Source organism: Ovis aries, chromosome 1 (assembly GCF_016772045.2).
Source record: "Ovis aries strain OAR_USU_Benz2616 breed Rambouillet chromosome 1, ARS-UI_Ramb_v3.0, whole genome shotgun sequence".
Classification (NCBI taxonomy): domain Eukaryota; kingdom Metazoa; phylum Chordata; class Mammalia; order Artiodactyla; family Bovidae; genus Ovis; species Ovis aries.
The window spans coordinates 21,017,145-21,043,170 of record NC_056054.1 but is presented as its reverse complement, the minus strand read 5'-3'; the positions used below and the strand labels follow the sequence as shown (position 1 = coordinate 21,043,170).

General features: G+C 52.8%; 1 protein-coding gene across 5 annotated transcripts in view; it reads right to left on the bottom strand.

Moving 5' to 3' along the window:
* Positions 1 to 3,979: 3,979 nt before the first annotated feature.
* LOC101103602 (vitamin D3 hydroxylase-associated protein-like) overlaps positions 3,980 to 26,026 on the bottom strand; it is a 64,977-nt gene continuing 42,930 nt past the window's right edge. For 2 of the 5 annotated variants that reach the window (XM_060399924.1, XM_060399929.1), the window contains one exon: positions 3,980 to 5,657. In XM_060399924.1, the coding sequence (XP_060255907.1) occupies positions 5,647 to 5,657 (11 nt within the window). In that variant the 3' untranslated portion in view covers positions 3,980 to 5,646. Of the gene's footprint in view, positions 5,658 to 9,774; positions 9,947 to 26,026 lie in introns of those variants that run through there. The other 3 variants (XR_006059416.2, XM_042247405.2, XM_060399935.1) reach the window with 3 other exon arrangements.

The following is a 26,026-nucleotide window of genomic DNA, read 5'->3' as shown; positions in this document are numbered from 1 at the left end:
CCACCTGGCTGCCCTCCACACACAGACACACACACAGATCAACCTCAATGCACACCAGTCATTCAGTTACACTCACAGACCTGGATACAGGTGCCCGCATAGAGAGTCACATTTAAAGACACACAAATGAAGGGGAGGGGGTCACCATAGTCTCTGCCGCAGTAACTCAGATGTGGAGCCCCTCCCTGCCCCTAGTCATTTCTACTTGGTAGTCCCGGGGTGAGTGGGAGTTGCTGAGCTCACTTCCCCCAAGGAATCCTGGTTTTAGTTGGGGCTCCCCTTCCAGCAGGAGGGAGCATCATCTTTCTTTGCCCAGGGACCCAACTCCAACCCATCCCTACCTTGTCCCCTCCCCAGACTGGAGAGGGCTTGGTGGGCAGACTGGGTTGGGGCTGAGAACCCCACCCCTGTCTGGGCCTGAAGTGGGGCCGGGCCCAGACTCCTGGAGCAGACTGTTGACCGGTGGGTCACAGGGCTCACCTAGGTGCCTGCTCTTTGAAGGGACTTGTCGGCCACACAGACTCTGAGCCCAGTGGGGGGATCCCTTGCTTGCCTCCTATCCCAGACCCTTTCCAGTATCAGTTTTCCCAGTCCTGGAGGTCTGGAGGTGGTGGCTGGGTGGCCAGTATGCCTGGAGTCGCTGGCACACTCTGGGCCTCCACACACGGGGACACCATTGGCTGCTCAGTCACACTCCACCCCTGTGAACTTCCAGAGACACTGTGACACAGTGCTGGGCTCTGAGCTGATGGTGGATTCTTATGGGGAGGGGGCACAAAAATAGCTGGCCTGTGCCAGGACAGAAAATCAGAGAGGAAATCAGGGTAGGAGGGCTAAAGGGAAGGTGTCCCTGGGGAGGCCTAGGGCGATGGAGAGCTCAGCATGCCACAGTGTGGGTGGGTTTTACTGATTTACCAAAATGATTCCTAAGGTGCCACCGTCTAGACAGGAGCTAAGAAGTGGAAATGATTCAAGGCCTCCCTTGCTAGCCTGTTCCTGGAGTCTCCCCACCCTCCCGCCCTAGGGCTGTGGCTGACACCTTCAAAGGGCTTAAAAGGAAGGCGTTCCAGACTGACTGGGGACCCGCCCCTAATAGACTTTCCCGGGTGCAGGGGCTTGGGAGGGGAGGCAGCAGGGGCATTTCGGGATAGGCTTGTATGTTTCTGTGTGTTCATTATCCTGTGAGTTACATGTATGCTGTGGTTACATTACATAATCCTATATGTGTGTGTAACATATGTGTGTACACGTTTAAATATTAATATGTAATGCATGGATGCAGACTACGCCTTTGTGAGCCATGAGCATGGGTGTTCCGGGAGATGTTCCTAAATTGGACAATGGTGATGGGTAGGCCAGCGATGGGTTAACTTGAGAACTTTGGAAAAGTGGGTGCTCACAGGGCTTCTGGGAGGCCTGGAGACTCCGATACCCCCGGGATGCCAGACGTCTGTGGACAAAGATCTGGATCCGAGGTTCCCCTGAAGTTCCAGGTCAGACCGCAACCCAGCCCTGCCTTTTCTGGGCTCGGTTTAGAGTAGCGATGCCAACCCCAATTCCCATCTCCCCCGCTCCCGCAAGTGTACACATTCTGAAAGAGAAGCCCCACTCACAGCACCAGAGGGGAGGGGGCAGATGCCGGGTGCGGCCACCCTCTGGGCGCGCCAGCCGGCCAGAGGAGACCCTCGAATTTCGGTAACACCCGACCGGGATGTCGGAGGTTCGGCCCGGAGACTGGAGACGCGGCCGCCTCGCGCTCGTTGCCGGAGGTTCACTGTCTACGTTCCAGACCTGCCGGGAGTCGGAGGCCTGATCCCGGCTTGGGGTTGGGGAGGAAGAGTGGGGGCTCCGGTGCCACTCCCCGTCCTGGCCCGCTCCCGCCCCCACGGCTGGCTCTCCCCGGGGGCAGTGGCTCGGTGGTGGGCAGCTTAGAGCTAATGCGAGAGCTAATGGCTGCGGCCTGGCCCCCGCGGCCCCCTCCATCGCCCTCCCACTCCCACCCCCAGCCCCGGGCAGGGCCGCGGGCCGCCCGCATCTGCGCGGTCCGCGGCGATTCATCATCTTGATCCATGGCGCGCGCTGACGGCGGCCCCGGCCGCGCTGACAAGACTAACAAAGCAATTTGCCACGAGCCATCTCCTGGACAGGTTATTAGCGCGGCCGCCGCTTAAAGAGCCCTGCCTCCCGCCCCTACCCCAGCGCGGGGCAGCTACCTGCTCTGCTCCCTCCCTACGACCGGCTACTGCCCCCTCACGGCCCAAGATACCCTTGTGTGTTCCCGGCCATCCCTGACCACCCCAAAGTGCTCCCCACAACCACTTAGATGCCGTGCGCCCGGGTCCTTTCCCCTAGCTGGAGTCGCTACCTGTTGGGGGCCCCCTTCCTCCCACCAGTTCCTACCTCCAACCGCTCCCCACATCCCCTACAAGCTCCTGGCCCCTTCCCACCATCTATCAGCCTTTCCCCCTGCGCTGACTTAGCTCCGCACTTTCTCACTCCCGGAGGCTCCCTCTTCTCTCCACCCTCCTCACCTCCTCTACCCATCCCATTGCCTTCAGGGATTGGAAACCCTATTTATTCCCAGCTTTTCAGGGAGGAGTTCTCCTACATGCCTTTGAGTCTCCCCTGACCACTTTTGCCCCTATATAATCTTGCTGTTGGAGTGGGGTGGCCCAAAACCGGCTGGGTGGCTATGGAGAGGGGAGAACACTGGGGCTTCTCCAAGGATCCCCTGACCAGGGACAAGTCTGGTGGACTTCCTCTGAGGGGAAGCCACGAATGCTGGGGGGAACAGTTTGGGCCCCATCCAAACAGAGGCTCAGAGAGATGCAGAAACTTGCTGAGAGTCACACAGCAGGTCAGAGCAGAAGAGGGACTGGAACCAGAGTGTGTGGCCTCCCAGGCCTGGGCTGTATTCCTGGCTGCACAGCTCTGGGAAGTAATAGAGGCCAAGAGACCAGGGTGCCCTCGCTGAGCAACTCACCTCCCACCTGCAGAGAGGGGTAAGGAGAGCTATATGTGTGAGTGGGTGTGTGTTGAGCCAGAATTATCAGTGGATAACATAGATAACATGGGAGAGGACCGAATCATACATTCAGATCTCCAAAGTGAAGTAACTATGTGGTCATTTGGGACAAGTCTATTTTTTAAAAGATTCTCTAGGTGGAGTGGAAGCAGCCTGGTTCTTTAGATACATGGTGGATTTGTGTGGGGAGACTGGACGTACTCTGGATGAGCTCCTGGGTGTGTGTCTGGGTACATGGATAAAACCAAGTATCTACCTGCTTGCACAGGTGGGGATCTGTTAAGTGTGTCTCTCTGAATGTATGGAGGGTGTCTCTATGTGTACACTGGGGGTTAAGTATATCCCTTTGTATGTACATGGGGGTCTGGGAGAGGCCAGTGTGTGGCAGCTGTGTGAATGTACAAATGTGTCTATGCACACTTAGGGTAACTGGGCTTCAAACCAGGAAGGCGCCTCCAGCCCCTTGCTCCCTCTTCTCTTAGATCCAGCCTCAGTGCTCCCAAACTGTCAGCCTCTGCAGCTGGGCAGTGAGGAGAGACAGAGCCTTGTCTTACAAGTCTGGAGGAGCTGCTTCTGCAGGTTCTGGATCTAGGAGGAGTGCTCTTTCTTTAGGGCAGGTAGTTGGGAACCTCCACCATGAGCCAGGTTGGTGCTTAGCGTGTAAGTGGGGGCAGGGGAATGGACCCTGTACCCAGAAACTGGGTTTTTTCTTTTTCTTTGGCCAACCAGGCCTCCAAGCCTTCACCCGCGGGGAGGCCCAGCTCTGTCGCTGCCTGCACCACCACTGCGTCCCTGATGTGAAATATGGGGGGCGCAGGCCGCGCTAGGGAGATTTGTCATCTGTGCTCAGCGGGTGACTCTATCTGCAGACTATTAGAGTATAAAATATATTTTACAAGAGTTTTAGCTACAGGTGACTTGCTCTTTATTACTAGATGTGGGCAAAATCAATACTTCTGTAACTAAAAGATCATTTATTTTGCTTTTTGAAACATTTTTCAACAGGGGCACTGGCTAAGCTTGCAAAGCTATGATTAAGAGTTATGGCGGCGCCTGTTTCTCTTAACCCTTGAAGGCCCGCAGCCTAGGCGCTCCTAGCGCTGGTACCTGCCTGTGGAAAGCCAGACACAGACACGCATCCCAGTTGTAGCAAACACAGGCACACAGACTGAAATGCATAGGCCCCCACTCCCAGGGTATCTGTCTTGCAGATACACTGATTCTCATACATGTTTATAAAAAGTCTCCCAGGTACACACAAAAATACAGCAGTATACACACAGCTTCCTATCCAAAAACCCACAAATCAAATGCACACATACACAAATTTATGCTGCAAGAAAATCACCAGCACACACTCACACGTACACACCATGGCACTAAGATGTGCAGGCGCATTGTGCTAACTTGTGACCAGTGGCCAGACAAGAGTGGAGATTCTAAAACGGGTTGGAAGATGCTCAGGCAGAGCCTCATGAATGCAGCTCTGGGAACTTCTGAGCAAGGAATGGAGACAGTCCAGGAATGTCAGGGATCTGTGGAACTAGGGCCTTATCCTGTCAGAGCCCAGCTGTCCTCAAGTCCTCATCCCCATGACAGCCCTGCCCCTCTGTTGTCAATTAAAGCATGGGGTGGGCTTCCCTGGGAGCTCAGCTGGTAAAGAATCTGCCTGCCAATGCAGGAGACCTGAGTTTGATCCCTCTGTCGGGAAGAACCCCCAGAGAAGGAAATGGCAACCCACTCCAGTATTCTTGCCTGGAGAATCCCATGGACAGAGGAGCCTGGCAGGCTACAGTCCTTGGGGTCACAAAGAGTTGGACATGACTAAGCAACTCACACACACATACACACAAAGCAGGGGGTGGTTTTTCTGGAAGCCACTATATAGGAAAGCTGTGAAGTCAATCAATCGTGTCAAAACTGCTCATTGGTAACCACCCCTGGCCTGGGTGGGTTCAGAATGATGAAGTGGCCACATACCATTCCCGAAATGGCATCCCCCTAACCAGACTGGATGCGTCCTTTAGCTTGTTACCTGCATCAGCAAATCGGCATCAGCCAGTTATTATTCATCTCAGGGTTGGGAAGAGGCATGGAGGAGACAGTAACTTAACCTATCCACAGGTGAAGTTCTGATGGTGAGATTCTGGACCATGAGGATGCCCAAGTGTATCAGTTATCTTTGGCTGCATAACTAATTACCCCTTGGGAATTCCCTGGCAGTCTGAGGTTAGGACTCAGCGGTTTCACTGCCAGGGCCTAGATTCAATCCTTGATCAGGGAATTAAGATCCTATGAACGAAATGGCATGGCAAGAAAGAAAGGAAAGGAAGAGAAACATATTACCCTAAACTTAAGTGGCTTAAAAACAAATGTTGATTGTATCATAGTTTCTAAGCATCAGGAATCCAGCAGCAGCTTAGCTGGGTGGGATCTGGCCTGGGATCTCTCAGGGGTTGCAGTTACACTGGTTAGGGCTACATCAGCTGAAGTCTTATTAGGGCTGAAGGGTCCTCTTCCAAAATGGCTCATTCACAGGGCTGGCGGTTGGTGCTAGCTGTCCGCTAGGGTGTCTCAGTTCTCCTCCCTGCGGTCTCTTCAGCAGCATAGCCTGGACTTCCTTATGTGGTGGCTGGTATCCAAAAGAGAGAGAGAGAGAAGGGTCAGAGTATTAACAGAAGTTGTAGTCTTTTGTAACCTAACTTTCATCACTTCTGCTAGAGTCTAGCCATTATAAGCACATCACTATGTCCAACCCATACTCAAAGAGAATAGAATTAAGCTCCACACTTCCCAGGTGGCGCAGTGGTAAGAATCTGCCTGCCAATGCAGGAGATGCAAGAGACATGGATTCAATCCCGGGTTGGAAAGATCCCTCTGGAGTAGGAAATGGCAACCCACTCCAGCACTCTTTCCTGAAAAACTCCATGGACTGAAGAGCCTGGCAGGTTACAGTCCTTGGGGGTCTCAAAGAGTCAGACACAACTGAAAGACTAAGCAGGCAACATGCACTCAAAGGAGGAAGTTATCAAAGAATTTGTGGACGTATTTTTTAAACTACCATGACTAGGCCAGGGGACACTTGCATTCTACCCAGCATCTGCAAAATGACAAACACCTCTTGACAGCTCCAAATCCTAGAAAAGCTGTGGGCATTCTGATATGGGGAGGGCATGGCCAGATGGTGGTGGGGTCTTAGAGGTAACCCTTGCTCAGGACCACAGTAGAGCAGTAATGAAATGCATGGACCCTGAAGCCAAGCCATCCGGGTTCAAATCCAGCCTCAGCCACTGACAAGCTCTGTGACCTTGGGCAAGTCATTTAACTCCATGCTTCTTCTTCTTACTTATAAAATGAGGAAATTACTAGTACTTACCCCTAGGGCTGTTGTGAGGATTAAATGATTTAACATTTAGTGTAGAACCTAACAAGTGGTAAATAACACATAAGCATTGGCTAATATTGTCAGTTCCTACCTCCTTGGCAGCCTGTGGGTTCTTTCTTATAAGGGATTTATCGAGCACCTTGAGTGTTCCTCAGACTGACGCCATACACCCACCCACCATGACCCCAATTACTCTGGGCTCCTCTGTAGCTCCAGCCCCACAGGCTGGCCTGGAGGGAGGCTGAGCAGGGGGCTGGGGTCCGTGAGCTCCATTTGACCCCGCCAGCCCAGCGCTGCCTTTTGTGGCCTCTCTGGGAATGTTGTGCAATATGTTGGCCACAAACATTTTATGAGCGAGAGGACAGGAAGAAATTTCCCTCTATCGACCCACAGTCAGGCCTGCTCCCTCCCCCTCCTCTTCATGCGTCTCCTTGGCAATGAGGGGAACAAGGCAAAGACAGCCCTTTCAGCAGAGCCCCTGAAGAGCAGCCCAACCTCAGGGCCTCTTCCTCCAGTCACCCCAGGGCCAGACCTGAAGCAACTATGCCCCGCCAACCCCTGGCATGAGGGGTGGGAAGAACCAGATCCTGGGGACCTGGATACTTAAGATCTCAGCCTCTTGTGGCAGGCATTCCCCGCAGGGTCACCTGGTCTAGGAATCCCAAGACATTTCACCCAAACATCAAGAAGAGAGAAAATAAGGATTTTGTAGGACATTGTTCCTAAAGCTACATCTATTCAATATGAGGCTCTAACCTCTCTATTTGGGATTATATCTTTTCAACTTTTGACACTAAAGTATCCGTTCTTTTATGAAATGATTCTGACAGCAGTTGGTAATTTTTCTCAGTGTCCTTATATGGGCAAATTAATAGCTGGCAACTTTATGCTAGAACCTCCATTTTTTAAATGTTTCTGTCTTCCTTGCAGGAAGCACAAAACTGTCTCCCACCTCATCAAGAAGGCCTGCTGACCACTAGCCTGGGTGAAAGGGGGCGCTCTCCACATTCCTGACCCAGCTGGACCAGCAAAGTGGTGTGACCCAGGACACGCCCCTTCCTCTCTCCAGCATTGAATTGGTCTCCCCACCCATTCAATGAGCCCGTTGGACAGGTGGTCTAGACCAGCTCTGGCCTCTACCCTGCGCGCCCCAGCCCTCCTCACCCTGAGACAACCACAGGTGGATGCTGATGTACTGGGGGCGGCAGGCAAGGCCTGGAAGTCACCTCTAACTACCCTGAAATGCCCTTCACTGGGTCCACTGGAGACTCATTCTCTGAGATGGGGGCAGGGAGCCAGGAGGGGTCTTCGGCCTTTGGCCAGGGAGACCTTCGCGATGCGCCAGGGAGGGAGAGAAGGATTTGTCTCAGGGGCTCAGTTTGTGCTGAGTTCTCGGGACCCCCTCCTGTCCCTGCCCCCAAGGCTTGGCTGGAGCACAAGGGGCCCCTTTGTGGGGCCTAATCTCAAAGCACTGCGGCTTTAGCGACCTTCAGGGATGAAAGAGCCAGGAGCTGGCGGCCGGGAGGTGGTGTGGGGGCAGCCCCACTAATCCCTGTGCGCTTTCGCCAAACAAAGCTGCCAGGAGGGGCTGGCTCCCAGGAGATGATCCAGAGAACCAATTCCTGGAGCCTAACCCGCTCTGACAGCCCGAAAAGGAGAGGCCCGCTGCCCACCCCAGTGGCCCCAGCTCGGACTTAGAGGCTGAGGGGGCCTGGCCGGGACCTTCAGCACGTCCTCCCACCCAGCCACGGAGCCCTTTCCCTGCCTAAGAGAGGACATTTCTCTACTGCCTTTTGCCTCCACGGACCCCTGGTGCCTCAGCCCCGAACATCTCAACATCTTTGAGACTCTGATCCTCTAGTCCCCCCAACACCCCAGCTCTTAACCTTTAGTCCCTAAACTCTCCAATAACTCAAGTCCTCAGCCCCTCAATATCCTGATCCTCAGTATCTCAGACCCCAATCCTTTTGCTCTCCGGCTTCTGTCTCCTCATCTCTCAACCACAGTTCCAACACCTGACACCCAGCCTCTCAGCTTCCCAATCTCCTCTTCTAGATTCTCAGCCTCCAATCCTTAATTCTCCAATCTCCTAGCCCTCCAGCTCTCATATCCTGTCCTGCCTCCAACCTCCGTAGCACACCAACTCCTGTTCTCCCAGCCCCTCCCCTCCCCATCTGACCTGACATTCCTACTGTTCCTGGGGTATACCTGGCTATCACTGCCCCTTTCCATCGCACCTGACCAGGCGTCCTGCACCCCTTGTGCCCAGACCTGTACTCAGCTCCTCATGACGGAGACTGAGAAGGGGAATGATTCTGACTCAACCCTGATTAAACCCACGCCTCCCACCAGCTGTGATCATCCTGGAATCCGATGCTTCATCCCAGCCTCACAGGTAAGCACATCATCACATCCAGAGGAAGGGGCCAGAGTCCTGCTGGGCTCACTTGTCTGAGAAAAGAAGCCCAGAGGAGGGGAAGGAGTGTCAGTGGAGCTGGGATTTCTGCTGTCCCATCTCCACTCCCCAGGGTAAGGAGACCCAGGATGCAGAAATCTCCACCAGACCGCAGAAAGCCAGGGGATCACTCAGGCCAGCAGAGGCCACTGCATAGCCAAGATGGCTTTGGGGCCCACAGGGGAGGGCTTGGGCAGGGCACTAAGGTTGGATTCCCAGGAGAGGGGTGGGGGCCAGGCTAGCCCAGAGCATTTTCCCACCATAGCCTCTGCTGTCTCCACTCACTAATCTGATTACGATATTTACCAACCTCCCATGGCCTGCTTGGGGCCAAGCTGGGGGGGGGGGGGGGCGGTGTGTTACACTGAGGATCTCAGTTCCAGTTCCCAGCAAAATGGGAGGCCCAGAAAGGTGTTTGTGGGCCTGCAATGACTATACCAGGCCCTCCCTCCTGCCTGCCTGAGGTCACAGCGCTATCTGAGACCCCCCTCCCCCATCAAGTTTAACCTTCTTCAGCAAGTGTCCCCTGCCACTGTCTGTCTCCAAGTCACTTCTGGGTCCTCATGCTGTCCCATCCCAGAAGCATGACTACCGTGATGCCATGTAAGCCTGGGGCAGTGCCTTCCTTCCTAAAGGTAGAAACTCGAGTTAAGTGGTGAGCTTTTGGGTACTGAGGACTAGGAGGGTGGTGGCAGGCCCCACAGGGGCCTAACTGGAGTCAATGTCACACACTTGCTTTGACCTCACAGTGAGGCTCAGCCCCTTCCTGAAGTGTGGGTGTGTGTTTGTGTGTGTATCTGTGTGTTAGTGTTAGGGGGGTGCCTTGTAGCACCTGTCTCAGATTTGCTGAGAAAAGAATAGGACAAGACTTGTTTTCACCTTCTCTCCTTCTCTCTCATATACACATACCTGTGCACACACTCGCATTCACGTTCTATTAGTGTGTCACAGACACAGTCACACCATCACACACCCCCATCACCTCCTCCGTGGGGGGGGTCCGGCCTGGTCCCTCGGGCTTGGCTTGGGTGTGTGCCCTCGTCCGCTGATTCAGGGGAGTCCAGTGGAGGGAGAACACTGCCTGTAGGTGAGAAGGGAGAGCTCTTTAGGGGGCCAAGGGGAGACCCTTTACTCCTTGGCTCCCCCAAATGGGACGGTTTACAAGGTGGAATGCCAGACTCCATGCGGGCTGAGGACAGCGGAGGTGGCCACCCCCCAGCAGAGGAACGACAGCACCCCTCCCACCTCCCCCAGAGGTCTAAGGCCAAGCTCATTCATCCCTCGTAGGAGTTCAAATAGAGAGGTTACTCTGGGACACAGGTAAGTGTTTCTTTAAAATGCAAACAGTACAAGACCAAATGCAGTCTGGGACAAAGCTCGCTCTCTGCTGAGGGCCCTCTAGGGGTCCAACCCTCAGTGCACTCAGCAGTCACCCCTACGGGCAGGTACAGCCGTGGGGCCTGACTAGAGAAAGGATTGGGCGCCCCCTGCTGTCAGGCCTCCAGAACTGCGCCCTCTCCCCCGGGTGCTCCCTGGCCAAGTGACCCCACCCCAACCTCCAATTACACAAGGCCTCCTCCTTCCACCCCCACCTCCAGATGCCCTTGGTTGGTGCAAAGAACCTGTCCCACCTTGGGGTCCGGATTCCCCACTGGCAGCTGATTGGAAAAGGGGATGGCCTGGCTGAAGTAGGAGCAGTTGGTGGGGAGATGGAGTTTCACAGGCTGTCTTAGCTTTCTTCTAATCTCCTATGAGGCCAAGTGGGTGGAGAGACTCACACAGGAAATTGGCTTAAAAAGGGGAAGACTGTGACCCAGGGGAGGGGAACAGGGAAGAGGAATCTGATGGTAGGGACGGCGACAGCAGAAGGGCACAGGTGAGAGGCCATAGTGAGCAGGACAGGTGAGGTAGGCACAGGTGAGGGGAGGACAAAAGGCCTGCACAGGTGAGGGTGCCAGTGATCTTGGCAAGACTGAAGGGGGGCGTGGAGTGAATGAGGCCACCAGGGAGTCCATGGGCAGGAGTCAGTGCCCCCTCCGCCTGCCATCCACTGCTGCACACCCTGCCCTTGTGTCCAGCCAGCCCTATGACTGATGGCCAGGCCCCCGCTGGGGCACTGAGGGCAGGCACTCAGCAAAGGCAAGCAGCTTGGACGTCTGTAGCCTCTGGACTGTGGGGCACAGTGGGGGCAGTGGGCAGAACAGATTGAATTCAGAGCTGGGGGTGGTCTAGGGGACCGTGGTTGCGAGCCAAGCCCCAGGGGTCCTCACACAGGCAGACCCAGCCCCTCTCTCCTGTTACAAAGCACCAAGGGGAGGCCTGTCCCGCTGGGCTGGGGTCCAGAGTGCTCAGGCTTCCAGTCTGCTGGGCCCCTTCAGGAAAGGACAGAGCCCTGTGTTCTGACCACCACCACCACCACCACCACCACCCCCACACACACACACACACACACACACACACACACACACACACACACACACACACACACACACACAGTGTGTCCCACCTGGGATAGCCAGGCCCAAAGAGGGGAAGGGGCAAGTTCCTGCTCTATGCTCAGCCCCGTCTTCCTCCACACCCCTGCTGTTTTGTGTACATGTGTGTGTATGGGGGCTGCTGTTAAGGAGACCATATGTACAGATTGTCCCACCCCAAATCCATGATTTCTGCCTGCCAAAGCACTTACCCATTCTGTGCCCTGAAGGAGAAAAAGCCAGCTTCATTATCTCCCTTTCTCAGCAAAGGCCTTTTGCAGGAGGGAGGCAGGCTAGGGTGGGCAGTGGGTAGCTCTCCTATTGCCACCCAGCAGATGCGCTGGGCTAGGACCTGGGTGTCCTGCCCTATCCAGGGCCCTGTGGTGGGTTCATCCATCTGCTCCCCAGCCTCTTGGAACCTTTCCAGACACGTCTTTCACAGAAGCCAAAAGATCTGTGGCCATAAGGAGGGGTAAGGTCCTGGGGAAGCAGACTTGAGACTCACCCCCCACCAAGTCCTGTGAGGTTGCCTTGGTCGTAAGGTGAATGCCCCTTAGGGGTCTCAGGGCTCTGGTACCAAGAATGGCTACTCAGGACCCCAAATGAGGAAGCACAAAGCAATGAGATGGCCAGGAGGGTGCTGAGCTTCCCGTGTCTCAGAGAGTTCAAGAACAGGCTGGAGAAGGAGGCTGGACGGGATGCTCTTGAGAAGTTCTTCCAGTCCTGGAGCCCCTGACATCTGGGTAGGAATGGGGAAAGTCACCCACCCTCAGTAGGGACCCTTTGCTCCCCAATACTCTTCCTCCCCAGCGCATAGTCAGAATAGTCTGAATGGCCTCATTTCTCCAGCTTCCCTCCCCCGACCCCCAGGCTCACCCAGGGAGCCTGGAGTTCGAGCTTAAAGATGGCCCAATCCAACCCCTGCAGGCACCCCCTCCACGAGCTCCCGCACCTCCAACAAGCCTCCTGCTCTGCCTGACTAGATGGGGGATGGGTGTGCCAAGGGGCTGGGGAGGGGGGCTCATCAGCAGTCGCGGGGCTGCTAATAGACCATCCTCGGCCACATCCTATTACCGAGCAGCCCCTCCTCAGCCCCCCAGCCTGGCTGGCCTGCGCCTCTCCGCGGCCCCGGGGACCAGGCATCAGATTGGAGTCAAGATTCCGAGAGTGTCATTTGCCGCCGTTGATGGTGCTGATAATAGGGACCGGCTGGCGGGCGGGAGCGGCGGCGCAGAGGCGGATTCTCTATTAAGGCTTCCCCCCTCAGCGCAGGCAGCGAGTGTGGGAGGCAGGCCACAGAGAGTCTGGTGATGGGCTGGGCAGCTTGCCTCTGCCGCTGTCTGCTCCATTAGCGCAGGCCGGGCCCTTGGCAGGCAGCTTGAGGTCTGGGCAGTGATGGGGTCAGAGGACGCCAATCCCGTGAAGGGGGTGGAGGACAAACAGGAAGCCCAGCCCACCGCTTTGCAGCATGGTGCCTAGAGAGTCAGCCCACTCCCATCCCGTTTCACTGCCTGGGACCCAAAGCCTCTGATGCTGAAGGGAAAGTGGGGGGGGTGGGGTGGCGGGGGGTGAGGTTCTTTGCTATGCTACCTGCTTTCAGAGCGGAACCATGGAAAAGGCTAAGAACACACGCACACACCCACCCACGCACATAGGAAACCCGCCAGAGCCTCCTCTCAGGAGCCAAAAGCCCTTCTGGGAGCTTGGCTAGCGGATGTTCTTATAGAGGACATCGCTGCCCCTGCACTCCTCCGGCACCACCACTGCCCAGCCCCCTCCATTCGCCCCCCCCCCCCCCCACCCCGCACAGTACACAGCCTCACTGTCTCTGTCCCCAACCCCATCACTGTTGCTGCTCAGCAAGTGGTTAAGTGCACAGACTCTGGAGCTTCTCCAATTACTAGCTGTGTTACCTTCATCATATTTAAAATGGGCATAATATTAGCTGGCTCATTGGGTTAAAATGATTAAACAAGTTACTACATACCAAGAGCTTAGACTAGTGCAGGACACATAATACTCTGTGTTGTTATTATAATTCCTGTTCTCACCATGATCGATTTTATTACCGCTATCTACCTCCATGCTCATCTTCCCTACCTCCACTGCCTGCTTAATAGTAGCAGCAGCTATCATGTACATAGTATTCACCAGGCTCCAGGAACTGTTCTAAGTACTTTACATATATTAACTCCCTTAACATCCTTATGACAACTCTATGAGGTAGACCCTATTATCAGATGAGGAAACTGAACCACAGAAAAGTTATAAAATAACTTGCCTGAGCCCACATGGTTCACAAATGTCAGAAGCAGAAGTCAAATCCAGGCCGAGTTCTGATCTGCTATGCCAAGCTGTCTCCCACTAGGGCCTGCTTCTTTACCTATGGCATTGCCACCTTTTGACTGCTGCCAATGCTTCCCTACCACCTCCCTCATTATCAGCACCCTAGCTCTTTCCCTCCTCTCTTAGCACGTTAGTACCACCACCACCACTCCCTCCATGACCGCCTCCATCTCCGTGATCATCAACTCTATGCTAATCTGAACCACCACCAGCTTCTCAGCCCTGTTACGCACAGCCTACCCAGAATCCAGTCTTGCTTCTGTCCTCCCCAAGCTCTGTGCCCTAAGAGGTGTGAATGTTCCCAGTGATACAGACCTGTTCATGTGGTCAGATCTGGAAGGGACAAAGAAATTTAAATTGCTACAAAGCTATTCAGGTGCCAGCTAGAATTTAAGGTTGGCTGGAGACTGCAAGATGCGTTTTGCAATGCTGACTTCTCAGTTTCCCTCAGGAGGCCCAGTATGGTTTAAACACCCTTTTAGCATTCTGAGAGCCTCTGATGTTAAAAGACACCTTCTACCTCACAAATAGGTGGGCTGAGAACAGATTTATCTACACAGACACAACCCCCACCCCACTAGGCTACTTAGAAGTCTGTCTTCTCAACCTACTGAAACCCTGGAAGTGAGCAGGGGGCACAGCCGCATTCCTCTGCTTGTCCCATTTCTTCTCCAGTACATCCTTCACCTCCCACCTCCACTCCACAGCACACATCCAGTGCCCGTTAATAAATGGAGAGATGAGCTCCCTGTGGGGCTGGAAGGGGAGGAAGGCTCTTGCTGTCCATGGTCCTGAGACAGCCTTGCTCTTTAGGGATACAGGTGCATGCATGAGCGCTCAGTCGTATCCGACTCTGCGACTCCATGGACTGTAGCCTGCCAGGTTCCGCTGTCCATGGGACTTTTCCAGCAAAAATACTGGAGTGGGTTGCCATTCCCTCCTACAGGGGATCTTCCCGACCCAGGGATCAAACCCATGTCTCCTGTGTCTCCTGCACTGCAGGCAGATTATTTACCACTGAGCTACCAGAGAAGCCCTTAGGGACACACAAGTTCCCTCTTATCCTTTACAGGCAAAAACTAGTCTGTCATTTTTCCAGGGCCCATCACAAGTTGCCACTCCCACCACCATGCCCTGAGCCTATCCCTATTTACAAGGCCCATTATTATTTGCTGAGCCTATCACTATTTGCAGAGCCTTAATTATGTGCCAAGTTCATCAGTGTTTGCAGAGCTCATCACCATCTGCAGAGCACATCCCATCACTGATTCCTGAGAGGGTCACTGTTACAGATCCCATCATAATTTGCAAGGTATGTTACTGGTTTTAGAGTTCAAGAATTCACAAAGACCATCCTATTTCCCCTTCATGGATCAGAGCCTTGTCGTGGAGAAGGGGCTTGCACAATTCAATGAAGCTATGAGTCATGCCTTACAAGGCCACTCTGCAAGACAGATGGGTCATGAGAGTTCTGACAAAACATGGTCCACTGGAGGAGGGAACGGCAAACCACTCCATCATTCTTGCCACAAGAACCCCATGAACAGTATGAAAAGGCAAAAAGATATGACACCAGAAGATGAAACCCCCAGGTCAGAAGGCGTCCAATATCCTATGGGGAAGAGCAGAGGGCAATTACTAATAGCACCAGAAAGAATGAAGCAGCTGGGCCAAAGCAGGAACAACGTTCCGTTGTGGATGTGTCTGGTGGTGAAAGTAAAGTCCAATGCAGTAAAAAAACAATATTGCATAGGAACCTGGAATGTTAGGTTCATCAATCAAGGTAAATTGGATGTGATCAAGCAGGGGATGACAAGAGTGAACACAGATGTCTTAGGAATCAGTAAACTAAAATGGATGGGAATGGGCGAATTTAATTCAGATGACCATTGTATCTACTACTGTGGACAAGAATCCTTTGGAAGAAATGGAGTAGCCCTCATATTTAACAAAAGAGTCTGAAATGTAGTACTGGGGTGCAGTCTCAAAAATGACAGAAGGGTCTCTCATCGTTTCCAAGGCAAACCATTCAGCATCACAGTAATCCAAGTCTATGCCAAACCATTGATGCTGAAGAAGCTGAAGTTGACCAGTTCTATGAAGACTTACAAGATCTTTTAGAACTAACACCAAAAAAAAATGTACTTACTCTTCATCATAGGGGATTGGAATGCAAAAGTAGCAAGTCAAGAGATACCTAGAGTAACAGACAAGTTTGGTCTTGGAGAACAAAATGAAGCAGGGCAAAGGCTAACAGAGTTTTTTCAAGAGAAAAGATTGGTCATAGCAAACACCATTTTCCAATAACCCAAGAGACAGCTGTACACATGGATATCACCAAATGGTCAATACCAAAACCAGATTGATTATATTGTTTGCAGCTGAAGATGGAAAAGCTCTGTACAGTCAGCAAAAACAAGACCTAGAGCTGACTGTGGCTCACATTATGGGCTCCTTATTGTGAAATTTAGACTAAATTGAAGAAAGTAGGGAAAACTACTAGCCCAGTCAGGTATGACCTAAATCAAATCCTTTATGATTATGCAGTGGAGGTGATGAACAGATTCAAGGGATTAGATCTGGTAGACAGAGTGCCTGAAGAACTATGAGCAGAGGTTCATAACATTGTACAGGAGGCAGTGACCAAAATCATCTCAAAGGAAAAGAAATGCAAGAAGGCAGATGGTTGTCTGAGGAGGCTTTACAAATAGTTGAGGAAAGAATAGAAGTGAAAACCAAGAGATAAAGGGAAAGATATATCCAACTGAATCCAGAATTTCAGAGAATAGCAAGGAGAGATAAGAAAGCCTTCTTAAATGAACAGTGCAAAGAAGTAGAGGAAAACAGCAGAGTGGGAAAGACTAGAGATCTTTTCAAGAAAATTGGAGATAATAGGGAATATTTCATGCAAGGATGGGCACAATAAAAGACAGAAACGTAAGGACCTAATAGAAGCAGAAGAGATTAAAAATACAAGAATACACAGAAGGACTATACAAATAAAGTCTTAATGACCAGGATAACCATGATGGTACGGTCACTCACCTAGAGCCAGACATCCTGGAGTGTGAAGTCAAGTGGGCTTTGGGAAGCATTACTACAAAGATAGTGGAGGTGATGGAATTCCAGCTGAGCTATTTCAAATCCTAAAAGATAATGCTGTTGAAGTGCTGCACTCAGTATGTCAGCAAATTTGGAAAACTCAGCAGTGGCCACAGGACTGGAAAAGGTCAGTTTTCATTCCAGTCTCAAAGAAAAGCAATGCCAAAGAATGCTCAAACTACCGCACAGTTGCTCTCCCTTCACATGCTAGCAAGGTAGTGCTAAGGTAGCCTTAAAGGTAGCCTTTAAGACAGGCTTCAGCGTGAATGGAAAACTTTCAGATGTACAAGCTGGGTTTAGAAAAGACAGAGGAACCATGATCAAATTGCCAACATTTGTTGGATCATAAAGAAAGCAGGGAATTCCATTAAAAATATCTACTTCTGTTTCACTGACTACACTAAAGCCTTTGACTGTGTGGATCACAACAGACTGTGGAAAATTCTTCAAGAGATGGGAATACCAGACCATCTTACCTGTCTCCTGAGAAACTTGTATGTGGGTCAAAAAGCAACAGTTAGAACCTTACATGGAACAACTAACTGGTTCCAAACTGGGAAAGTATGACAAAGCTGTATATTGTCACCCTGTTTATTTAACTTATATGCAGAGTTCAGTTCAGTTCAGTTCAGTCACTCAGTCGTGTCTGACTCTTTGCAACCCCATGAATCGCAGCACGCCAAGCCTCCCTGTCCATCACCAGCTCCCGGAGTTCACTTAGACTCACGTCCATCAGGTCAGTGATGCCATCCAGCCATCTCATCCTCGGTCATCCCTTCTCCTCCTGCCCCCAAGCCTTCCCAGCATCAGAGTCTTTTCCAAGGAGTCAACTCTTCGCATGAGGTGGCCAAAGTACTGGAGTTTCAGCTTTAGCATCAGTCCTTCCAAAGAAATCCCAGGGCTGATCTCCTTCAGAATGGACTGGTTGGATCTCCTTGCAGTCCAAGGGACTCTCAAGAGTCTTCTCCAACACCACAGTTCAAAAGCATCAATTCTTTGGTGCTCAGCCTTCTTCACAGTCCGACTCTCACATCCATACATGACCACAGGAAAAACCATAGCCTTGACTAGATGGACCTTAGTTGGCAAAGTAATGTCTCTGCTTTTGAATATACTATCTAGGTTGGTCATAACTTTTCTTCCAAGGAGTAAGCGTCTTTTAATTTCATGGCTGCAGTCAGCATCTGCAGTGATTTTGGAGCCCCCAAAAATAAAGTCTGACACTGTTTCCACTGTTTCCCCATCTATTTCCCATGAAGTGATGGGACCGGATGCCATGATCTTCGTTTTCTGAATGTTGAGCTTTAAGCCAACTTTTTCACTCTCCTCTTTCACTTTCATCAATGATTTCAGGTATGCAGATGATACCAGTCTAATGGCAGAAAGTGAAGAGGACTAAAGAGCCTCTTGATGAAGGTGAAAGAGGAGAGTAAAAAATCTGGCTTAAAACTCAGTTTTCAAAAAACTAAGGTCGCAGCATCCGGTCCCGTTGTGCATGTATGTTAAGTTGCTTCCATCATGTCCAACTCTTGTGACTCTATGGACTGCAGTTTGCCAGGCTCCTCTGTCCATGGAATTCTCCAGGCAAGAATCCTCCAGGGGATCTTCCTGACCCAGGGATCGAACCCGTGTTTCCTGTCTCTCCTGCATTGGCAGGCAAGTTCTTTACTGATGGTGCCATCTGGGAAGCCCCTTCTGGTCCCATCACTCCATGGCAAATAGAAGGGTAAAAAGTGGATGCAGTGACAGATTTTATTTTCTTGGGCTCCAAAATCGATATGGACAGTGCCTGAAGCCATGAAATTAAAAGAAGCTTGCTCCTTGGAAGGAAAGCTGTGACAAACCTAGACAGCATTTTAAAAAGCAAAGACATCACTTTGCTGACAAAGGTCCATATAGTCAAAGCTATAGTTTTTCCAGTAGTCATGTGATGTGAGAGTTGGACCATAAAGAAGTCTGAGTACTAAAGAATTGATGCTTTTGAATCGCAGTGCTAGAGAAGGCTCTTGAGAGTCCCACGGACTGCAAGGAGATCAAAGCAGTCCATCTTAAAGAAAATTAACCCTGAATATTCATTGGGACTGATGGATGAAGTTGAAGCTCTGATACATTGGCCAACTCTTGCGAAGAACTGACTCATTGGAAAAGACCCTGATGCTGGGAAAGACTGAAGGCAAAAGAAGGGGACAGCAGAGGGTGTGATAGATAGCATTACTGACTCAATGCACAGGAATTTGAGCAAACTCCAGGAGACAGTGAAGGACAGGCAAGCCTGGCATGCTGCAGTCCATGGGGTCACAGAGAGTTGGATGCAGCTGAGCAACTGAACAACAACAACATCCTTATTTTTTGAGCCAAACCCCACATTTAGATCTCATGGTTTACAGAGCCTGTCACCATCTGCAGAGGCAAGGTCAAGGCAGAGTATACACAGGGTGCTCAAGCAGCTCTTATGATCCATCCTCCCCAAGTGTACAGTCAGAGAAAGACAGAAGGAAATGGAGTCAGAAGGAAAGAAAGAAAATGAACAACAGAGAAATCTGTATTAATTTAACAGCACTCCTGAGGGCCTAGGTCTGTGTTGGGCTCTGTAAACAAATAAATGGCATGATACAATTGTTCTGGAGTCAGGCTCTGTGTTAAGTGATGTATAGTCATGATCTCATTTTATCTTAACTATAGTCCAGAGATAAGGAGGATGTCCCTGGCTAGGAGATATTAAATAACTTACCCATCATCATAGAATTTGTTAATAGGCCTAGAACTTGAACCTGGGTTTGTTTGTCTCCAAAAACCATCTCTCCTGCTTTTCATAGGGTAAAATGGAGGGAAAGGGAGGTGAGAAGGTCCAGAGAGGCCGGCTACCTGTTTGAAAAATAGACAATGCCCTGCATTTGATATAGTCATAAGGGGGAGGTAGGCCTTTGAAAGCTTTCCTTTGAGTGCCCCTACCCTGATGCAGACTGAGTCCAAGACGGAACTGAGCATTCCACTGAGCACCTAGGACATCCTGTCTCCCCGCCTTGGCACAGGCCAGTTTCCTCTCTCCACCCAGTTCTGAAGCTCCCATGGCCTTCAAATCTGAGCATGAACACATCAGAGAGCCACAGAGAGGCTTGTCCAGGGTGAGAGACAAACCCTGAGAACCATCAAGATTCAGAGAGATAGACAAACCAGAGACAGAGTCAGAGACAGTTAGAGAGACAAAGTCAGACAGAGGGAGACCCCTGAGAAAAAGAGAGCCTAGGAGCAGCAGAGACAGTGGGTAGGAGCTGGGAGGGCACGACATGGGGCAGGGTTCAAGGCATCAGTCTGCAGGAACACCTCTCCAGGCCCCACTCAGAGGGTCCATAGCACCTGGAAAAGGTGGGGGAGGCTCCTATTAAAGAGGCCTTCCCAGGATGCTCTGGATACAGGAATGAAAGAATCTGCTGGACACTACCCCATTCCTTGGGCACATAGCCCAAGCCCATGGTTTAGGCCTGTCTCTCCCCCTTTACCACCTTGTAGGTGATCAAGAGATTGGCACATTGAGCTCAAGTGGGCTCCAGGCATGGAACCTGGTAGATGAATGCTTTCCCTGAGCTTGATGTTTCAGCACTCTCCTCAATCATTAGCACCAAGTCACCCCACACAGGCAAGCAATCTTCCTAAAACAGCTCACTTGCAGTGCAGACTCAGCAGGCAGTGTCCTGAGTGAGCCCTTTCCCTCTGGTTGGCCACCCCTGCTATCCCTATATGGAAATCCTCTGATTCTGTCCGCCAAGTCTTGCCCCCCGGGCGAGATAATTGGATGCCTTTCTTGAAAAGATCCCTGCTGGTTTCCAGCTGTGTCGAGGGCACAAAGTAAACATGAGATGCTCAGAGGACTTGCACACAGTAGGTGCAATCAATTATCAAGGCACTGTGATCAGGGACCCCCTTCCTCTTTGCTGGTCCATCCCCACATTCACCCCCAGGGCCAGCGTGGAACATGCCCAAACTGGAGAAGACTGAGTTGGACTTCGTCTCTTCACCTGATCAGAGAAAAGATATCTAGGAGGCCCCAGGCAGATGTGGGGTCTCACTCCAATCTTTATCCCACTCGCCCCTGCCCCTAGCCTCAGATGGGCCATGGGCTTCTCTCTCCAGGAAGGTAATGGCTTCTGGCCTGAAACAACTGAGCCGCTGAGCCACTTCAGATAGGTCTCCCTCTCCCCACTCGCTCCTCATATACATGTACTTGGGGGCTGGAGGGAGGGGGTTTGGGCTCCCCTCCCCTAAGGGCAGACTGCCCAGACTGGCTCCCCATCCTTTCTGTGCTCTCCTAGGTAATAAACCTGAATGGGGGAGGGAAACTGTAGTGGGTCCCAAGGGGTGCCCCTTCTCCCCAGCCTCCCTCCTTTGGAGGAGGGATGTGAGATTTCATTGGCTGCTAGATTTTTTCTGCAGTCTGCCTCTTCTAAACTAATTATAATAATAACAATAGTAGAAGTTCCCACAGCTTGAGCACCTACACTCTGCTAGCCACTCTGCCGCATGCTTTACATCTCCTTTATATAGATTCTACACGGAAGGGTCATTCTATCCCCATTTTAAAGATGGGGCCTTAGGCATACAGAGGTGAAGTGCCTCCCCCAAGGATATGTATCTGTTAAGTGGTCAACAGGATTTGGATCAGGGCAGGGAGAAGGAGGGCCTGACCCAGCCAAGGACCACTGATATGCCACTGAGCCCAAATCTGGAGGACCCCTGGATGTGTCAAGGTGGGTGCTTTTCCCATCTTCATTCCCTTTAATCCTGCAGGCCTCCTCCCCTCCCCAGGGTGTACCCTTGAGGTGGCCTCTCCCCGTAGCCTGTGCTGTGTGCTCAGTCGTATCTGACTCTTTGAGACCCCGTGAACTGTAGCCCACCAGGCTCCTCTGTCCATGAGATTCTCCAGGCAAGAATACTGGAGTGGGTTGCCATTTCCTTCCCCATAGCCTGGCTGCTGATTAACTGTGACTCAGCCCTCCCTGCAGCTGGCTAATCAGATCAGCTCCACTGGCAGCCAGAGGAATCCTCCCTGAGCATGAACTCAGGACCCTCACACCTCTATGGGTGTGAGGGGCCTAGCCAACTGGAGGGTCCTATCCGGTAGGTTGGGAATACCCATGAGAATTTCTTCTTGATGGTCTGATTCCTCCAGCTTCACCTCCAGGGGCTTCCAGACCAGAGGGCTGGAGCTGGGAAGGTCAACGAGAGAGCCAAGCCTAGACAGCATCAGCATGTGGCTGTGGTTATACAAGGAGGGGACTCTCCTCTACGTGCACAGCAGCCTGAGATACCAGAGCATATCTTCATCCCACCACAGAACCCCCCTTCCTCCGTTGCCCAGGATCCAGGGGTCAGCCCAGACCACCTAAGGTGGATCCCAGATTTTGAAAGTAATTCTCTCTGTCTGTCTGTCTCACACACACAGACTCACACATATCCTCTTGTCAGTGACAACAATGGTGTGTGTGATGGACACATGCACACATGGGCACACAGCACAGGGGCTGGAGGCAGCAGCTAAATGTTTGCTAAAGACTCATTAACCCTGACCCCGCTTCCCCATTGATCGAGTCAGCCACAGGGTCACACTATCACTGCCTAGGGCATAGGGCAAGATATCCTCCGTGCCACAGCAACTGCCCTCTGCCACCTTGGCAGTATTCACTGCCACGCCTCTCTCAGAGGCGTGGTGTGCATGTGTGTGATTTCCGTGGTCATTTTGTGTGTCCAGGATGAGTCCCTGTCTGTGTCACTGTGGGCCCTCAGTTGTGTATGGCTGTGATGTTTGTGGGAGGGGTGTGAGGCTAGGGATACACACATCAGCAACCACAAAAGCATACATGTTACCATGGGCATACACTGAGTATGAAAGCATGTGCGTTCCCTGGACACACTCCAGTCATACACCGTGAGCATTTTACAGATGAAAAGTGGCCAAGACATTCCTGACAGCTTGCTTGTCTTGGAGCTAGACTCTGTGCCCTTTTCCTAGAGGGTTAGCAGGAAGCCTAGCCCTCTTTCCTCAGCCTCCTCCCTGACCACACCTAAGGGAAGCAGCAGGCCCAGAGACCTGGTGAGGAAAGTCTCTGACTCCCAGCCCCGAAGAGAGGACCCCCAGCCAGAGTCACCAAGAGGTCTCAGCTTATTTCCCAGCCCAGCTTCATGCCTCAGTCCCTTCCACCCTGTCGCAGAAGCCCAAGAGGAGAGATATTTAGAGAGATGGGTCACGCTGGCAGGCTCATACTCAACAACACACACAGGCTCACAGACACTGGCACACACTTGTCCCTGGGGTCCTTCCAGGGAGGAAGGCAGGGAGGTCTGCGAGAGAGTGCAGGCAGGAGCTGTGCACCCGGACCACTCGTCTGCAGAGCCCGGTGCGCAGCCGCATCTCCACCTATGCCTGGGGGGTTTCTGCTGGAGCGGCTGCGAGGCACCAAGTCTGAAAGCAGGATGGTGTGTCTATAAACAGTAAAGGGGCTGCCTGTGTCTGCAAGTGTGCATGTGAACCCTCGTGTGACTGAGCCAGTGTTGCTTCAGTGTGTGAACGATCATAGGCTTGGCTTACACGTGATGACGAGCCTGGATGTGCCTGTGTACACGCCTCTGTGTGTTCTCACGTGTTTTGCAGTTTGGGAAACACACACTCTGTGTGTGTGTGTGTGTGTGTGTGTGTGGACTTGTACGTAGGATTATCGTGTGTAACTCTTTGTATGTGTGTGATTGTAAATGTGTGATTGTGTGTGAGCGTGTGCCTGGAAAGGTGCGGCGTCTCGGGCGCGGCCCCACCTCGGGCTCCTCTGCGGCCGGCGGCCTCTGTCACCCAGCTGGGAGCCGTGGGCAGCCCGCCCGCCCCCGGGAGGGAGGCCCCGCCCCCGCTCTCGCCCCCGCCCCCTCCCCCTCCTCCCGAGTAAACTTTTCCCAAATCCCCGAGCCGCTTAGGGCGAAGCCGCCCCCGCGGCCTAATCCGCGCCCCCCGCGGATCTGCATAATCGGGTTAGCGGCCGCGCTCCCTCCCGCTCCCGCCGCCACCGCCGCCGCGCGCGATTCTCTCGCTGTCACTTAGGGAGGCTCAGCGCGATTTGCGGCCTAATCCCCCGGGATCGCTCGGCCGCCGCTCCCCGAGGGGCCGCCAGATTGTTCCCTTCATAATTGATTGACTCTATTTGCCGGATTGGGGACTTCAAAGCGCCGGCGGCGCGGGGGCGCCTGGGAAGGAGCGGGGCCCGCGGCGGGTCGGCCGGCCTGGCCCGGCGAGGCCCCTGCCCCGGCGGGCGCCGTCCTCCCTGCGGCCGGCCGGGCCCGGAGCCGAGAGGCGGGGCAGGAAATCCGCCCGTGAGGACGAGGGTGGCGGCGGCGACGCCGACGAGGTTGATCACGTCGTGACCGCCCTCGGCGGCCGGCAGCGAGCTCTGGGCCGGCTCGGTGCTCAGCGCTCCCCGAGTCCGGGCTTTAAACTCCCGCTCATGACCTGAAAGCCTGCAGAGTGTGAAGAGCCACCCCCACCCCCACCCCACCCCCAATGAGACAGGTTTAGAGAGATCGCTTCCGTCTGGGAACACCTTCTAGGGACCGCGCTGTGCTGGGTGCTGGGACCCAGCTGTGAGCCTCACCGACGCGGCTCTCAGGCACATGAGCCCTATTCCAGTGAAGAAGGCGGGTGGGCACATAAGAAATAAGTCAGGAAATAACATGCACAGAAAATAAGGCAAAGTGGTGTGATAGTAACTGGGGCCTGGGCAGGCAAATTAGCCTGAGCGGTCAAGGAAGGCTTCTTGAGCTGTTGATGTGTGCTCTGGAACCTGAATGCTAGGGAGGAAGCTCCTCTGTGAAGAGCTGGGGGACAGGCCATGGGGCAGAGCACCAGCTTTTACCAAGTAGTAAAGCTACGCCTGCAACCCAGGCTACCTGACTCCAGCGCCCAGAGACTGAAGTCTCCCCTTTCCTTTTCCACCTGCCCAGCCTAAACTAAGCCCCAACCTCAACACAGGCTGAGCCCTTAATAGGAATGTCTAGACTCTCTTGCTCAGGCAGCTGTCCAGTTCCACCCAGCCCACCCCGCTGCTGGCTCCTGGACTTGCTGATTTGAGCTGGCCCCTGAGTGGTTCTCTGTCTCACTGAGCAGAGACTGCCTAGGTGGGCAGTCCTGCACCCAGAGACTCTTTGGAGCTGGGGTCTGCTGCTTCCCCGACTCCTGAAGAGGCAGGGGCAAAGGCATGAGGCAAGCTGGAGGGGTTTCCCGCACCCTGCCCAGCCTTAGCCAAGCTCCCAGGAATCCCTGGCCCAGACAAGGGAATCCCCAGAAACGCTTAATTAATTCTTGATTACCCACTGTCTCTGCAGCTGCCATTAACCACCTCCCCAGCCTGGGCCCAGTTAGGCCACGTAATTAAATTAGTGCAGGGAGAACACTCCCAGGCAGGAGCAAAGTACTCCTGCTGGGCTTAGATATTCTAGGAGACTGATAAGGAAAGGCTCAGAGACATCAGGGTCACACAGTTGGGCTAGAATGAGGGCTCAAGTGTAACTCCCCCAAATCAGTTCTGGCTCCCTCGTCCCACCTCTCTTGAGACCTCTACCCTCAGCACGTATTTTAAACCTTAAATGTCTTTATAATGACAAGAGATTTGCTTGCTGTCCTTAATTAAATTTATGCCAATTCATTGAGCTTTTGGAAGGGTGGATTTGGGGCAGGAGAGGGGAGACCCGGATTTCCAAGGAAGCAGGAGATGGAGATGAGGGGTGTTCTCTGTGAAGGCATTTCCCACCTTCAGGATCAGGGGGCGGGGCAGAGAGAGATGGTTGCAGCGGATGGCAGCATGGGAGGCGGAAGGGGGGCACCGCGGAGGACTTACACTGTCCACAGAGCTCACTTGGAGCAAAGGGGGAGTCACTTTCCTTTTCACAAGAGAAACTGGAGAAAATAGCCTAAAAGAACACCCTGAGGGTGGAAGTATATGCACCGTGTGAGCCGAGGCAGAAGGGGCTGGAGAATCTGGGCCTCTGGAGTGAGGAGAGCCTAGCTGGAGTCTCCACGGCGACATCCCATGAGCCAGGCTTCCCTCCCCGCATCTTCCCTCCCTCAATCCTGGAGGATGCTGGCTGACAGCCCTCCCTCCCCCAAACCCAGCTCCTTGTCACTTCAGAAAATCAGAAATAAGCCTTAGTGATTAGAGGGAGACGAGAGTGAGATGGGGCTTAGAGGCCCAGGCTCAGGGAGGTGT